This window comes from Dermacentor silvarum, chromosome 9, assembly GCF_013339745.2.
Source record: "Dermacentor silvarum isolate Dsil-2018 chromosome 9, BIME_Dsil_1.4, whole genome shotgun sequence".
Taxonomy (NCBI): Eukaryota; Metazoa; Arthropoda; class Arachnida; order Ixodida; family Ixodidae; genus Dermacentor; species Dermacentor silvarum.
Window position 1 is genome coordinate 136,363,145 of NC_051162.1, and position 17,999 is coordinate 136,381,143.

The following is a 17,999-nucleotide window of genomic DNA, read 5'->3' on the forward strand; positions in this document are numbered from 1 at the left end:
TGCCGGTTTCGACTAAATACGCTACGTAGTGCACGACGTCCGTCGCGCCAGCCAGTTGCATCGCATCATACCTACATAAACACAGCGCAGGATAAACCGTGTTATTAACCACAGACCAATAAGCTTTGCAACGGGTTCAGTGATCACATTAATCATCTCCAGCGCAACAGTGCAGGGAAAGAAAATGCTACGTGCTCGTGGTGAAAGCCCGATTCGGCTCTAGTGAACACTGTCAAAATACACGCACGCGTAACACACAGCTATTATTGCTGTATCAATTATATGGACACTTCAGGCACATTTCTGCCGTCGTCGTTGCCGTGATGTTCCGTATTGACCCTTTTAGCGGAGCACTTTGTTCTCCAGAAACGAGATGGCACTTTCGGCGACGCGCTGCACGCTGCCTTAGCGAAAGCGCAGGAACACGAAACTATTACCTACTGCTACTGCCCTGTTTCTGTGCGATCAGCTGTCGGAAATGCAAAGGGGTTTTCGCTCACGCACTGTGCTCCATTCATGCTGCAAAATGTGGAGCGGTGAATTCCAGACGTGTGCTACACGTTCATAATGTAAAACCAACAAGCCCAAGTTGAAACCTTACTAGATAGAGAAGTTTTGAGAAAGAGAAAAAAGATGAAAGAGATGTACACAAAACTGATACAATGAAAAGCATGTAGAGCACACCTGATTAACTCAAGCAGGATAGGTGACTATTTGTGACCGCCCCGTTTCAAAGGGGATGCCAGTAAATCATTACCACAATCATCACCATCGTCAAGGCTAAAGAGTCTTGTCTAATCAGATTGGGCGCGTGACGCGGATACCTTCGCGAATGTACGCCAGCACCAGCGATTACACTAGAATACGTTAAACGACACGTTCAAGAATTTGGAACATCGGCCCCTAGCGCCACATGTCGGTGGCGGTGGCTGTGCGGTCGCGTCACTCAATGGGAAACGAATTTCAAGTTTGAATGCAGAGCAACATTGTATTATACGCACAGATCTTCTCACTTAAATAATCTGTATACGTAGTAGTCTCTCAGCAAAGTTGGCCTTTAGTGCAGTAGCTGGTCTGGGTTGAATGACCCCTTCTTTGTGCCATTGTGAACTCCATAGCGACATATAGAAATTTACACCAGAAAAATTCACCTTGATTAGCCCAAATCACTGAAAAGGCGTAAAAATGTCTCCCGCTTCGTACGTGGGATGTTTTGATAAATTGAGCTTAGTTTCTCAGGCTAAAAAGGCACATTTGTAAAGTTGCACTGCAGTGAAGCCACATTGCGGGGCATGTGCCTTTTGTGAGAACGTCAGGCACCAAACATACGAAACTTGCAGCGCTTTTATGAAAAGTAGCATTTGTGAAAGCTGAAAACATATCTCGAAAAGCCCACGGGTAAACAACTTCTTTCAAGTGAGATTCGATTTCTTCAAAATTTCGCATCCATCGAACCGCAAAGCACTTCCATAATACAGTAATAGCAACGCATAGGACAGAGCTGTGAACGAACAAGGTGAAACAAGTTTCTCAGTAAAAAAAAATGTCACAGTTTCGCCCTAAGGGCGAAGCAATGAATGCGATAGCAACACAGCAATGTCATACGAAGTAACGTGAGCGGCTTTGGTAGCAATATGAATTGTAGTAAACATGAGCTAATTAATTAAGCAGGTGTGCTGCGGCGTAAGTAGACCGACATGAAGAGAGACTCGATGACCACGAGAAGGCGCGTGTGAAACGGTGGTGTTGATGAGAAGCGCTTCCCGTGGGCAGCGCGTGCGAAGGGACACTGCCGACCCGGGCAGCATTGCATGTGTAGCGTGCGTTGGAAAATGTGGCCCGACTATTACTAACTGATTGAACAAGCGTGGTGTGAGCGCGCACAAGCAAACATGAATAGATCACACTGAATGACTGCAGACAACGACTGTCAAAACGCTGGCAGCAAGCGCATACGCCGCAGCAACGGGCGAAGGTACGTGCGGTCTATCGCTTCAACGGAAACTGAGCGGCGAATGCACGGCGGATAAAGGGCAGAGCCGTGTGGAGATAAGCGACGGTGCGAGCGAGCGACGAGCGCGGTTGTCGGCAGAGTGGAAGTGCGCCCCCCCCCCCCCCCCTCCCTGCTCCCTCCGGCGCTGGCTTCCCGCTTCCTTGCTTGCGCGTGGGAGATTGAGTGCGTTCGCTCTCCGTGATAGCGCGCGTCCCCGCACGCTTCCGCTCGGGCATACGGCGCGCGGCGAAGATTTTATCTATAGGGAACCTCACGGCGACGGCGACGCCGACGGCAGAAATCCGGTTGAAGTATCCATATAATTGCTATCGCAATAATAACAAAACGAGTAAAATAGCAGTTCCCACATTGGATGAATGAAACAGATGCAATGACCACTAGAAAAGCGAAAAAAAAAAAGATGTACTCATGTGGAACAAGCGAAGTAATCCCGATGTTCCAAAGTCATGGTTATGTGTATAAATAGTCGATAGCTGTGAGGTAGGTTCGACGACCGATGACTGTGCAGGCGGCCATTGTCATTTGCGTGCTACTCGTCTTTTGAGCACAAGTTCGTCCAAAGAAGAGTTAGTTTCTTAACCCGCACGTTTGGCAGGGTTTGTTTTCTCATCGGCACCGCCGCGTGATTACATAAAGTGTGCATAAGTGTGCGTGATGACAAGTGTCCATGTCTTCTGCAGCGAGATTGTTGAACCGGCGTGTTTTCGCGTCCCTTGTGAAAGCTGGCCAGACTGCGCGCACCATTAAGAAAAATGACCTCGCTTGCATGAATGCAGCGGCAGTGTTCAATGCGATCGTGCCGCGCGCGTTGGTCATCTCCGGATGCTCGCAGTGGAACGTGCCGATGGTGATGTTCTGCTGGAAGATCGGCTCTGCCCTGTGCACGGGAAACACGGTTGTTGTGAAGCCGGCAGAGCAGACGCCGTTGACGGCGCTGTACGCGGCCAGCCTGGTGCGCGACGCTGGCTTTCCCCCGGGCGTCGTAAACGTGGTGCCGGGATTCGGGGAGACCGCGGGCGCCGCCCTCTCCAACCACATGGACGTCGACAAGATCGCCTTCACTGGATCCACGCAGGTGTTCTTCTCATATTCTTGCAATCTAGTTTACCATGCCACTCCTTGGTTTGGAGCAGTGAGCGAACATAGTGTAAATGTAGGTGAGGACCTTGGGAGTTAGTGGCCCCATACCCATTCTCGGGCTTTAGTGAAGACCAACGTAACTCGAAATAAATAAGCAATGCAAAACCACTTGAAGTTGAGGATAGGTAGGTCAGAATAAAAGGAAATATAATACTATGAGCACGGTTGGTAATTTTCGTCGTCCTCATCAGCCCTGAGCGCGCCGTCTTATCCGCGACCTCCGCGCATATAGTTACTGCACCGAAACTGCGGTGCAGATTCTTTGCGAAGGTATGCCAGACCAGAAGGCCAGTATGACAATTTAGGAATGTTGTCTCAGCGACGTTCGATAGGGAGAAAGGGACATTCATACGTTTTCGCTAGTTGACCCACCTGTTGGATGCACTCACATGATAAAGATTGCGAGTCAGTCTTCTGTGTCACTCTTATGAAGTCTGGCAAATACTTGCACTTTACGCTAATGGCTGGTCACGATCAATGCTAAAGTAGTTGGCTGCGCAGAGATGTTGACGCCAGATGATCCACGTTGTTCGGCTTAGAACAGGACAGAGGAGGGCGGAGGCATGCGGCAACGTGAACAGAGCTTCACTGAGTTATGGCGAGAGATAGTCGGGTATATAGATTTGGCACGTCTACTACTTGAGAGACGGCTCTTTATCATGGAAGCTTCCAGAGAGCTGACGACAACGCACCCGGTAGGGATCATATGTACAGTTGAGAATGAGGAACGTTATCAGCAGTGTGCACAATATTCACTGCCATGTTACAGCCGGGCTCTCTGCGTCGCTATTTGCATGTACCCTCCAAGGTTGGCCGACTGATGCTGAAGGCCTCGGGTGACACAAACTGCAAGCGCGTGTCACTGGAGCTCGGCGGAAAGAGTCCGCTGATTGTCTTCCCAGATGCTGACCGTAAGTACGCACTTTCTGCCCAATATCCTCTGCACGGCTTTCCCACAATTTTCGCGGAGGCAACGCAGAGGCTCCTTTCAATCTTGTACAGCCAGCGGATGGTGCCGTCTGCATTTAATTGAGCTGCCTGTTCGCTGGACGGCCGTTGCGGCTCTCCACGCACTTCTTTTCGCAGTGTAGTTCATTGCGGGTGCATGTGCACGTTTTGAGGACTACACGCTTTTCTTTTACTTAGTAAATAGCGCGAGCAGAAACACAGACGCTATTTCTTCCCTGCCTTTTTTTTCTATTTTTAAAGAAACTTCTCGAGTGAAATAGAGCAGAATGACTGAAAGGTGGGCAAGTTGGTTCGCATTTATATAGCCATGCCTAGGCAGCGCGACGTAACACGGGCAACACAGACGAAGAAAACAGACGGTACATGCGCTGGCGGACAGAATGTCTTGCTCTCGTTTCGTTTCTTTATTGCATTCGCAGAATTTGCATGCTGTTTGTATTGTGCACAGTGTATACAAAATTGGCGGAGGTCGTGAAATTGTATTTTATGGTAATGCGATGGGCCTGACTAGAGCAGCCGTAAATAGAAAAGTTTGTGTGTGCATAGGTTCGGTGGCGTCGAATATGACGCTGTATTTTCTTGACACAGCGGCACGCAGAAAGACGATGGCCTGTCAGGCGAGATACTATTTTCGCATCCAAGGACACACCTATAAGTTGCCCGGAATCGATGAGCAAACACGTCGCGAAATATAGCGCTTTCCTACATAACATGCTTTAGTGGTTGATCTGTTGGATTTATGTCCAACAGATCAACCATTGTCCATCGTCCGCCATGGACCATTATGTCCATTGCCTAATGCAATGCGAAGGGATTAATCCAGTGAGACCCGTAGGTAACGTGCCCCTTCCAGAAGCGCTTGGATTTAAAGTGGATTGAAGCATATACGGTCAGCAGTCGAGATAAGCAAGATACACTTAGAGTATCGGTGAAAAAAAAAAAAAAGCAGGGAAGAGATTGATACGACCACATCCGTTGCAAGCAAAGGTAGCGGTGCAAGATAGATCGGAAAGTTTTAAGGAAGAGAATGACTAATGAGACGTATAGAAAAATGCTAGAATGAAAACATCTATAGCATACCTGACTAACTCAAGCAGGCTAGGCGACCATTTGTCAGCGCCCCGTTTCAAAGGGGATGCCAATAAATCATCGTCGTCGTCATCATCAGCGGAAGTAATTTTTTTTCTGTTTTGAAGCAAAATTCAGTATGGCCGCTTTTTACCGGTAGCTTACGCGGGTACGCGACGTACTCGCCCTGCTGGCGTTGCAGCATACCTCGGAGCATTGGCTACCGCGTAGCTGGCGCATTCTAATTGCCAGGAGACAAGAGCCTCTACTGACGCCTATACAAACAAGCCGCGAGTGAGTAAAGAGGACGTGCAACTTTATTAACAGAAGGCACGCTGTGCACCTACTCTTACAAGAGCAGAAATAAAATTTGAATGCCGAGATACGCTGAAACCATTAACGGCAGCTAGTAAACGGCTCACCTTCGTCGTCGCACATGGGGGTCCGGTCATGAGCGGCGTGTCCCACCGGTTTGCACCGACAGTTACCACTGAAGATGAGCAACTTGCATTGCGAAGTAATCGGGTGACGTAGGCATCTGCTGCCGCAGCGAACACAGCGATATGGGCTACCCGGCATTTTACAGTTTCTCCTTTCCAACCTGCGTGTTTCTTTTTGTTCTTGCGGGTGGCGCTAATGTGTCGCTTGCACTTGGTGTGAGTGACACATTACCACTGTGGAACGTACCACGTACCACTGTGGAAGGTACAGTGTTCCTTCACTAAGGTTGTTTATTCTATGCTTCAGCCTTCAGTACAAGTTAGAGCGTGTGTCTTGCTCTCCATGACGAAGCTTGTAAAGGTGACCGCTCCGTACCGATGTAATTAAGAATTCTTTGTTACTCGTTACGTCGATCGTCACGCGTCTCTGCCTGCTGGCCACGGAAAAAGTTATTCTTTCTCCGTGCTGCTGGCCAAACTCCAAACCGCTAGGCCCACTAGAACTCTACTGTCCTGGATGCACAGCGCATAACACCGTGAAGGTAGTCGCGAGCCATGCCTGATCAGCTTGACGGTGATAATGGGGCGTCTGAGGCAAGAAGGCAGCTGGGTCCAGGTCACCTTACTTCTCCGTTGGATTTCTCTTGGCGCCCTCGATTATGTTGGCGTAGCCTCCGAACAAGCCTCGACTTGGCGCAGAAAATCTGACTTATGTGCTCTGAGGTCGTTGCCGTTGCCTCTGGCGTGGTCGAACACCTTTCTTCCTACTCGTCCTGACAAAGCTTTCTATGACGTTACGCCTGAACTGCTCTCGCGGTTTTCGGCACGCAAGGTCAGCAATGGCGCGCCGAGCCGCCATGGAAGATGGCTTGCACCTCGCTGCACAGCAGCAGTCTCCTCTGCTCTTGCGGCGAAGTCTGCCGCTCGGCCACGGGGCTAGCTGCTTGGTTGCGGGGCTGGCAACTTGGTCGGGCAGTTTTAGCTGCAGTTAATTTTGGGTGGATGCTGCACCGCTGCCACCATTTCGGACCGTCTTCTCAAACGCGCAAGGGCCCGGGATGTGCGCTAGGTTAGATATGCGCGCGCTAGGTTAGTGCGCATCTGCTCTTCTACTCCAGCTGCGGCGGCTGCGTCCTATCTTGGAGGCAATCTGCGCTGGGTTCGACAGCTAGCCGGTCGGATATTGACCCTTTTCGTGGCGATCCCGTGGGTGCTGACATGTTTGATCACGTGGTGACGCGTCCATTGCTTGCCTCAACTGCCTCCGTTGCCTTTTTGTTTACAATGGAAGTGTATGACGCCGGCGCGGCTTAGAAAACCCGTGTTTTCGGAGATATCGTAGACGGTAACTAGGTGGATCACACGAAGCTTTGATCACAGCTTCAGAGAACAGGCAAAAGCGCCTTCGGAGATGATTAAGCTATGTCCAAACGGCGCAAGCACCGTATACGGTGCTTGTTCTAAAATCGGGGCTAAATATGTATTCCAAGCTATCCAAACATTACGCTCATGAATTCGGTCAGGATTAGTGTGTTTTCCTCTTTGTTCTTTATTCGGCAAATATTTTGAAGCAGTGGCTTGTCAGTTTCTGACTCGGTGAAGTTCCAAGGTGTCGCCACTATATGATTATTTTCTGCCTAATCGCTCGCTTGTGTGCTCAGTTCCGATAGATTTGTTCTTGCTGCGCACAAGACTTGAAACGTAGCTGTGTTGTACATTGTAATACCTTGTAGCAAATATATATTACAGCTAGTAACTCGCTTACTCTTGTGGACCGTCACGAAACGTTCAGCTTCGACCATTCGTGCGCCATCGGTGTAGTCCGTCATTTATTGTGCGTATACAGTGCGCGTATATTCAAGTGTGCGCCCATTCACTTATTCTTGATACGTCGGCGATAGAGTGGGCGTAAGTTTTCCTGCCACTTAGGACAGATGTGTATAGATAACGTGCGCGAAACTTACTAATACAGGAAGCGGCGCTACTCCCTTTGTCATTGTTTAACGAGTGGTACTCACTCTTGCCGACGTTCTGGGGATGAAGCCCTTGCTTTGAAGGTTAGCGATACAAGGCTGGTGGATGAGCAAATTTTTTTATCCTCGAGGAAAGCCCTACATCACGAAGTGCCGGTAACACGTTCGGACAGTTGCAGCAGCGGTCCGCGAACTTGGCCACACAGATTCATTATATTCCTTAACATGCCAGTCACTATTTTTGCAGCCAACTTCTTACTGCACACGTCTTCAATGCACATGATTCAATCTAGCATGATTGAAGCACAGTGTGTTAGCGAAAACTCAGTTGCATTTCTGACAGCTGATCGCACAGAAGCAAGGTAGAAGCGGTAATGGTTTCGTATTCGTGCGCGGTCGCTGAGCAGACGTATGGCGCGCCGCCGCGAGCGCCATCTCGTTTCTGTAAAACAAACTGCTCCGCGAAAAGGGTCAATAGCTGATGGCTTGGTGTGCGCTGTGTTCTCGCGCGCCTAGTTCACGTTGAAGCGAGAGGCGACACGAAGTGGCTCTCCTCTGCTGCCGCTCTTCATCACGCCAGCCTTCTAACAATGAGTGCCCACGGTCATCGAGTGAGATGTGTTCGTGTCTGCCTGTAAGCGCGGGACAACGTACTTGGTAAATTAGTTAGTAAGCGACTTGTGGGCAGCTTGAAGACGAATAATCTCTCTCTTGTCCATCTTCCTGAAAATAGAAATTATGAATCGGTGACAAACATGCAAGCAAAAAGATGGTGAAACAAAAGTTAGTCCAATAAATGAACAAATCTAGGTTCTAGGTGAAGTGTTCAGAAATATACCTTGGGAGGATTCTTGTCCTTGATGTTACTTCCAGTGGTGACATATTCACTGTTAACTTGTACGTCCGGAGAGTCCAAAGGGGTGAATAAATATGAGCAGCGTCTTGGAGGCTGCAGTCAAAAGAAAAAAGAGCCTCAATTACTGTGGCGGAAGTGTGGGTGAGTTTGCGATTCGTTTCTAAGAACAGTGCACAAAACGCTCCATGGTGTCCTTGTCTGGACTGTGCTAAGTGAAGCCCCGATTAGATGACAATTGTTTCTGCCAGATACTAGTAATAAACATAATCATATTATTATGTCTCAAATGCAATTGATCTAACTTTATCACCACAAGTACTTTTTCCACTATTGTGCAGTGAATTTATCGCAGTGTATCAATTATGCAGTCGCAGCCGAATCTATTATTTTTTTTTGTGATGTATATACTCCATGTTCGCAAATAAGAAGTCTGGTTTTAATTTCCTTTGAAGAGCAATAACTATATAATAATTATTATTATTTTCCATGTTTAAGAAATGCCTACAAGAATCTGTTTTATCCTCCTCGCATGCAAAGAAATGAGAAGTTGAGAATGCGAGCTTTTTTACTCACCGGTGCACATGCTGCAAGGTTAATCCGCTTTCGTGGGTAGTCTCCAAGGAGACTGTGCTCGGTTCCAGTGATAATGCAACTAAGAGAAGTGAAAAGTGGAAAATTCGCAGAGAGCAAAGTGTTTTCTGTACATTGTAATCGTGTTTTTGTGTGCTTGCCGTCGCAAGCGGGGAGGCGTAGCTGAGTGCAGTCGCGGCTCTGGTGCGCGCTGCCGCAGGGTTTTACAGCGGAGTTTAAATGTCCACACTACCATAGATATTTCAATGCCCGTTGGATGGATGGATGGATGAGGCTGAACCCTTTAAATCGGGCGGTGGCATACGCCACCTAGCCATGACTATTAACATATTTTGTACTTTGTGGTGGGTGAAATTTCACCCCTTCCTTGATTTTATCCACCAATCAGATAACCTCTGTTAGGTTATTTCTACCCGCTTAAAGTCTATTTTGCCTTCACTGTCCCTAAACCCCAATGCTTTGAAAAAATCAGCCCCGTTGCTTTGCACTGTAGGGTTAAGCCCTTTACAGAAAAGTATGAGGTGTTCGGCCGTTTCCTCTTCTTCTCCACACGCACAGCACAACGTGTCTATACCTTGGTACTTGACTCGGTACATCTTAGTCCGCAATACTCCCGTCCTGGCTTCAAACAACAAAGAGCTTCCCCTAGAATTATCGTAGATATCTTCTTTGGCAATTTCTTGCTTGAAAGTTCGGTATGTTCCCAGTGCTGATTTCGTCTGCATCCCTGTTTTCCACAGACCCCTCTCTGTTTCCTTAACCTTTTTCTTAACCGCTGTTTCCTGGTCTGCACCCCTCCTGCAGTCCAAATATTTGATTGACAGTTTTCTGGTCAGCTTCCTCCATTTTGTATCAACATTCCTCATGTACAAATAACTGAAAACTCTCCTTGCCCACCGCTTTTCTCCCATCTCTCTCAATCGCTCCTCAAATTCTATCTTGCTGCTGGCTTCCCTGCCCTCGAATGACGTCCATCCCATGTCACCCTGTACCCCCTGATTTGGTGTATTTCCGTGTGCTCCCAGAGCCAGTCTACCTACCCCTCGCTGCTTAACTTCCAACCTTGCTCGAACCTCTGATCTCATGCACAGGACCGCATTGCCGAAAGTCAAACTAGGGACCATCACCCTTTTCCAAATCCCTCTCACCACTTCGTACCAATTGTAATTCCACAGTGCCCTGTTTTTCATCACAGCTGCATTTCTGCTTCCTTTAGCCGTCACATATTTTTCATGTTCCGTTAGGTACTGAGCCCCATTGTTTATCCACACTCCAAGATATTTGTACTTATCCACCACCTCCAGCGTAACCTCCTGTATTCTATGCTCGCTGCCCTGATTATCATTAAAAGTCATGACTGCCGATTTTTCTTTACTAAACTTCAAACCTAAGCTATCTCCCTCTTTATCACAGATGTCCATTAATCTCTGCAAGTCTTCCTTGCTGTCAGCCATAAGTACAATGTCATCCGCATACATCAGCCCTGGTAATGACTGTTTAATCCATTCTCCTTGCTTGAAATAGGAAAGGTTGAAGCCAAGTCCGCTCCTCTCTAATTTTTTCTCTAATCCTTGTAAATACAGCATGAACAACAGAGGTGACAGAGGGCACCCCTGCCTAAGTCCCTGCTGTATCTCTATAGGCCCAGATACCTTGTTTTCCCATTTTATAAGCACCTTGTTACTTTTATAGATATCTTTTAAAATATTTCTTACTCCATCTTCCACATCTAGAGTGCCCAGTATGTCCCACAAATCCTTTTGGATTACACTGTCATAGACTCCCTTGATATCCAGAAATGCAAGCCATAGGGGCCTGTGTTCCTTTTCTGCTATTTCAATACACTGTGTCAATGAGAACAGATTATCTTCTAACCTTCTAACCCATTTTGTAGTTCCCCCAGCACCTCCTCGCTCTCCACCCATGCCTGCAGTCTGTCCTTTATAATCTGCATCACCACCCTGTAAACCACTGACGTCACTGTTATGGGACGGTAGTTGTTTCAGTGCCTCAAAACTCCCGCGCCCTCTATGAGAAGGCGGAGCAAACTAGTAAGCCATGTGCTGACACCTGGCGTAGGAAGAGGGCGCCGAGTAGCAGCGAGGATCGTGCCCTAGAGGCTGGTCAGAAAGACGGTTGCCGCGAAGCGGAGAATGTGGCGAAGCGACGCAGGTACCACGCCAGTAAATTGGACGAGCACAAGGGTGCGTATACGAAATTTCAGAGGGGCTTTCTGGACAGACATTTTGGATTCAGGTGCGGTGTGCGACAGACTGTGGTTCGAGAACGATTTGTTGATGATTGGTAACGTTCGAGAATTCGCGAAGCGTTAAAGTGATGTGGTTTTGACACCCCAGCTCCTGACTTAGTCAGCTGCTCTGTTTGGCTGCGTCGAGGGAGCATTAATGGCCGTAACGCACATCGATAATTTAGTGTGACAGGTGGTTGCTAACAAGCCACCTGCTTTATTTCCGCGCCTGCGCAAAGAACCGAATAGGCAGTTAGGATGTTGTGTGCGCTGGTATGGGGAGGCCGCGTGTAGCGCGTACTGCCGAAGAACAGCTCCGCGGGTAGCCCACATTCACAGAGAGGAATGGCTGCGATTTCTTGTTTAAAAAATTGGAAGGTTGTACATATATGTAAGACGCTGGGCCGTTTCCTGTGTTCGCAGTGCAAGTGGCGGCGACTGTGGCGCACCTCAGCGTGTTCCTGAATACAGGCCAAGTGTGCTGCGCCCCGACGCGTATCTTCGTGCATCAGGACGTGTACGAGCAGTTCGTTGCCGTCTCCGTCAAGATGGCACAGGCGCGCGTGCTGGGGGATCCCTTCGAAAGCACCACCAACCAGGGACCGCAGGTTGGGCCTTTTGCTGTGTTTATTGCGATAGCAATTATATGGACACTCCAAGCGAGTTTTTGCCGTCGCCGTCACGCTCCGCATATACCGCGTGTTTCAGCGAACACTTTCAAAAATGTTGCCTGTGGCAGATAGCACAGTTCATGAGCTGGTCTACTCGGAGATTAGTTGCACAAGAAGAAAATTGAAAGGCATAATCGACTAATTAACAAAAATTCTGTAATTCAGTTCTGAACCTTATGGCCCATATTGCAACCTACACATTCTAGCCGTGGAGCTCGCAAGGCGGATCCACTTGAAACGAATTCTCAGGATGACACCAGTTTCCAGATATTCATTCCCGAACTTTGCGAAGAAATGCATTGGCGTTCCAGTTACTTTTGTGCTTCGATGCATAAAACAATCTTTTGTTAAGAAAGTAACTGGAACACCTATTCATTTCTCCGCAAAGTTCGGGAATTAAAAATTTGCCGCGTATGTGCGTGCTTCGCTGCAAATGTCGTCGAAAGCCGATAGTCTTCTGCCGGCAGTACTACATGAGTGCTGGTCTGATCCGCGGCCACCCGTGATGCTGTTCTCGTACCATTTCCGTCCTGGCATGATAAATGCAATGGAGGTTTGTTTGAACAGATTTCATTTTACCGCATTATTTCATCAAGCGGCCATTTATGTTTTGCCCTGCCTCAGACAGCGCTTCCTTTATGTTGAATCGGCCGCATCTGGCTGGCATTGATAAAATTGAGGAGGCGCTGCGTGAGACATGGACGCCATCTGGCAATACATCGGGAAACATGAGCTTGTGCAGAGGGTTTCCTTCCTCCATGGCAGAGGGCGCTCGTCGGCGCGCAGTCGGGGAACGTCGTTCGTCGGCGCGCATAGCATGGCATTTTCAGCGCAGCTTAAGAAAACTAGGGTCTTTAGAGTTACGTATCTATGTATTTTCTATTAAAGGAATACACCTCCTAATACTTACCTAGTGATGTTGCGCCTCAGATATGCGTAATATTTACTTTGTGATCGATAACGTTCACAAGTATGAACAGCCGTACCAGTTTAAGTAGTGTGGGCGGTAAGCAAGTGGTCCAACTTTGGCCGGGTGGCTGAATCGGGTGACAGACAGACAGACAGACAGACCAAATTTTCAGCGTTTAAGTTCCCCAAGAAAGACTATCGTCTTTAATATCTAGAAACTGATGTCATCCTGAGATTTCGTTCCTGCACGATACAACCGAATACTCAGGCGTATGCGGTCGTTGGGCATTGCGCCGGGTTGATGCTATCTGTTGATAAGATCAGTGCGTTCGGCCACCATGCCGCCTGTCTGCGCGCCTATCTGCGTGTCGGTTATGTTGCCCTTTTGCGCTGGCTATAAAAAGCCGGCAGCCGTATCTGTATGATCTTTAGTTGTGCCTTGTACTGAGATGCCGGTCGATACGTCGAATAAACCAGTAAGCGCCTGCTGTCAATATCGTCTGGCTTCCGTCCTTTCAAGACCAACAATGACGACGAGGATGGGATTGGTTCGACTCAGCGAATAGGGACGGTGACATTTGGACAACCAACTAACACGGCGAGCCGCGGCGGGGTTCTGGTTCACCTGCCACAATTTTCACCGGAGAAGGCTGACTTCGAAGTCTACGTTCAAAGCTCTTCGAGGCATTCGCAACTGCTAACAAGATAGACAAGGCAACGAAACAGCAGGTGTTCTTGATGTTTATTGGAGAGGCCGCGTTTATCACGCTTCAAAACCTGCTTTTCCCGAAGTCTCCTGTAGAAGCCAGCTTCGAAGGTGTTGTAAAGACCCTGCGAACCCACTACACACCTAGGCGCTCCATGGTAGTGGAAAGGTACAAGTTGTACCGTGGATACCAACGCCTAGGTCACAGACCTCAAGAAGATGGCAGCCACCTGCAACTTCAGCACGTTTCTTGAAGAGGCGATTCGGGACCGCCTCATTGTGGGACTACACAACGACGTCATCCGCTGCAAGCTCGGAGACCGGGGCCTCACCTTCGAAAAAGCTTACAGCTCAGCGTTGGGGATGGAAGCAGCGCAAGGAAGTGCGCAGCAGGCAGCGCCGGCGCCTCTGAAAACGACGTCAACTGGCAACAAAAGTCTGCAGCACCAGGTAAAAAGAACTTTCCGCTTCCAAGGACGAGTGTTGGTGTACTAGATTTGGTAGTGCACGTGGCGGGAGCAAGTGTCCGCATTTATTTACCAAGTGCTTTAAATGTTCGAAAACGGGACACAGAACGAAAGAGAGTTCTTGGGGCTTTACAACTTTTACGCAAAGTTCTTGCCGTGTCTTGCTGAAACACTCGAACCAATGCACAAATTGCTAAGAAAGGAAAATGAATGGAACTGCCAAGAATGCAAAGAAAGCTTTCAGTGTTGCAAAAAGCTTCTCTGTAGCGATGCCGTACTCGAGCTGTGCGACGCAGCAATACCGCTTAGACACGTGACGCGTCAGCGCATGGCGTAGATGCCGTTGTCTCTCATGTTGTCAATTGGGAAGACAGACCGGTGGCATACGCTTCTCGAACGCTAAGTGCAGCAGAAAGAAACTATGCCCACGTTGAAAGAGAAGCGCTTGCAATCGTGTTTGGCATACAGAAATTTCATAAATATCTGTATGGCCGACAGTTTACTATCTTGACGGACCATGAACCGCTCACCTACAGTTTCGACCCAAAGAAACATGCAAATTCCGTTGCAGCAGCAAGAATGCAACGCTGGTCAAATCTGCTCGCCAGTTATCAGTATACGATTGTGTACCGGAAGGGTGGCTCGACTCGAAACGCAGACGGGTTGTCAAGGGGACCTTTGCTCGGGCGCCCACTGAGGAAGCCGTGAAATATTTTTCGCCCATTCCAGAGATTCCACTGACGGGTACAAAGTAGCCAAAGTTTCAGTTTCAGCTTATGATCCATTCAATACAATTATTATGTAAACGATACTATACAGACGAGGGTTCCAAAGTCAAAGACTGCAACGGGACCCTCGGTTCAAATAAAAAAAAAAGGTATACAAGACATGAGTTAAAGCAGCAAAATTAACAACGTTGAAGGAAGACAAAAGAACGCGCAAAATACAATACAATAAGATACAAAAAACAAGGAAATGCCTATATCAACAGGCGTAATTATACAGAAAAACATATTATCGGGCATGAAACTATTTACAAAGAATAAAACACTTCAATTCATGTTTGAATGTATTCAATGATGATGTTTGTTTAAGAGAATGTGGTAGGTCATTCCATATTTTTATCGCTGAAAACGAGGACGTCATTTTTCCATAGTTGGTGCTACATTTAGGTAGGAGAAAGTTGTTATTATGCGCAAACCTAGTGGAATTGGTATTAGTAAGTAAGTTGAAGTCTACAAATTCGTAAGCAAGCTGTTTGTTAAGCAATTTAACGAAGAGAATACTGAAATGATACTTAAACAAGCCAGATACAGGTAGAATAGAGTTAGCCTGAAAAGGCAGGAGAGCATCTGAGTAAAAGGAACTGTTGGTGATTATGCGAATGGCCTGGTTCTGTATGTGTTGAATAGACGAGAGGTGACAGCTATATGTGTTTCCCCAGGAAGCAATACCATAGGTGATATGACTATGAATGAATGCAACGTATAGATAGTAATGCGTGTTCTGAAAAAAATGCTCGTGATTTATTCAATGCTCTTATGGCGAAAGCTTTTTTTTGTTTAACAAATGCAATATGATTAGTAAATTTCAAGTTAGGATCTAATTTTATGCCAAGGAATGGCACACAGTCCGTTGCAGCAATAAGGTGACTGTCGAGGGCAACTTGGGGTATACACGGTAACATACCCTGTTTTGTTTTAAATATCATGAACTGAGTTTTAACCAGGTTTAAAATTAAGTGATTCAACTGACACCATTCTACAACTTTCGCTAGTTCATTGTTCAGTTTAAGGAGTAAGGTTGGTAAAGACTTGTCTGACAGAGAAATGGTGCTATCATCAGCATATAGAATTGTATTAGAAATATTAAGGAAATCAGATAAGTCGTTAATGTAAATGCAAAACCACAAGGGTCCCAGTATTAATTACTTTTGATTCGGAATAAGCACCCCTTACACAGACTGTTTGCTCGCGGTCAAGTAATTTCTTAGAAAAGTTAAAGCTGGACCTGTTATACCTAACGATTCTAGTTTGTTAAACAAAATGGGATGATTAACAGTGTCAAAAGCTTTAGTAATGTCTAGAAACACTGAGCCAACGAATTCACCTCTATCAATAGAACATCTGATTTAATCGGTTAATGCTATAAAAGCTAAGCTGGTCGAACTGCCAGGACGGAAACCAAATTGGCAAGGTTTCAATAGTTAAAATTTTGTTAGGTAGCTGTTTAAGCGCTTCAGAAATAATTTATCGATAAGTTTACTAATGGAGGACAAAATAGAAATTGGGCAATAATTGGACACCTGAGATTTATCACCTTTTTTATAAACAGGAATTAATTAATTTGGCCTTGTTAAGCGAACAGGGAAAGATGCCACATTTGAAAATTAGATTAAGTATGTGGCTCAGTGTTTCAACAATACGAGGAGCAACAAGTTTTAAGTGGTAGGCAGAGACATTATCTAGTCCTGGGCTAGTTCTCCTTAGATTTAATATGGCAGAACAGACCTCATCGGCTGAGACAGGAAAAAGAAAGAAGGTATGACTGCAACGCTTTAACGGATATTAAGAGGCTATCGGGCTATTATTGTACACTTCATAGAAGTAATTACTAAATGAGTTGGCTATACAGGATGATTCGGTGCAGGTTTCATTTTTATAATTTATTTTATCAATGGTTATACTACGCTGGGGTGTATTCAAAAAGTCATTGAAAAGTTGTCATTGTTTCTTAGGATTATTTCTAGCCGTGCAGAATTCTTGCTCATAATAAAGCTGTTTCGATTTTTTAAGTAGATTGGTCAACATGGTATTGTATCTTTTATAGCGATGTACTAGGCTTACATTGAACGGCTTTTTTTTTAGTCTTCCTGTAAATATTATATTTTTTTCTCATGCTGGTTAACAAACCTTTAGTTATCCAAGGATTACTGGGAAATTTAATTTTTTTTTCTTACATTTGACAATTGTAGTGCTAGCGTATACGGCTTTCAAAAATAATGAGCAGAATTTTTGGAGCGCTTTTTCAGGATCACATTGAGTGCTAATAGACGCCCAGTTGGCACAACTTATTGTATTGGCAAAGTTATCCAGGTCGAAACTGGAAGTAAAATAACTAGAAAGAAACTGATAAAGACGAGGAGCTCAGAATGGTTCGCGAAATGGCATGGCAGGGGTGACCGAAAGCAGTCGACAAAGTTCTAGAGCCATATTTTATCAGGTATGAGCTTTCTATTTTATTATTTATTATTTAATTTGTAAAATACATTTTACATTCTTTATTATTTCATTTGTAAAAAGGCCCCTACATGGGGCGTTGAGTAAGGGGGGGGGGGGGGGGGGGGGCATAGAAACAAAGAAACAGGCAAATATTGTCAACTCGCGACAATATCAAGGTCGAAAGAACAAACAGCAGCCAGGGGCAGAGAAGTGAAAAAATTAAACATTTTAACGATATAAAGCTGTGTATTAGAACAATAAAAACAACTCGATAAGTTTGTAAAAAAATGTACAACAGTGCAAGGAAAACGTAGGAAAAGAAAACCAAACAGTGAGTATGATGAACAAGGGATAAGCGAGTTGAGTGAGTGCCTGAATTTATCACGGTCAGTTTCTGCAACTATGTTATCGGGGAGGCTGTTCCAGAGACGAATCGCGCGCGGAATTGCAGACGAGTTGAATGCTTCTGTGTTACCGTAGATGCACGTGAAGCTAGGATGATTGTGCAATCTGTGTGACGTGTGCGATGAAGTTTCTAGGCGTAGCATTTGTCACTGTGGTGGGCGTACTTATGAAATAACAAGAGGGCTATGTCGCGACGATTACTTAGCAGCTGAAGTGAAAGAAGAAGCTTTATTTGGAGCTACGCTAGAATGGTAGTTATAATTCCGGGAAATTAAATGTTCGGCTCTATTTTAGATTGATTCCAACATGTTAAGTAATTTT

At 46.4% G+C, this 17,999-nt stretch overlaps 1 protein-coding gene across 1 annotated transcript in view; it reads left to right on the plus strand.

The window, feature by feature from the left end:
* The window catches only part of LOC119464423 (aldehyde dehydrogenase 1A1), a 97,328-nt gene that overhangs the window by 61,089 nt on the left and 18,240 nt on the right, over positions 1 to 17,999 (plus strand). Inside the window, exons 6-8 of the mRNA XM_037725385.2 lie at positions 2,847 to 3,089; positions 3,963 to 4,065; positions 11,723 to 11,907. Coding sequence (XP_037581313.1) covers positions 2,847 to 3,089; positions 3,963 to 4,065; positions 11,723 to 11,907 — 531 coding nt within the window. The remainder of the gene's footprint in view (positions 1 to 2,846; positions 3,090 to 3,962; positions 4,066 to 11,722; positions 11,908 to 17,999) is intronic.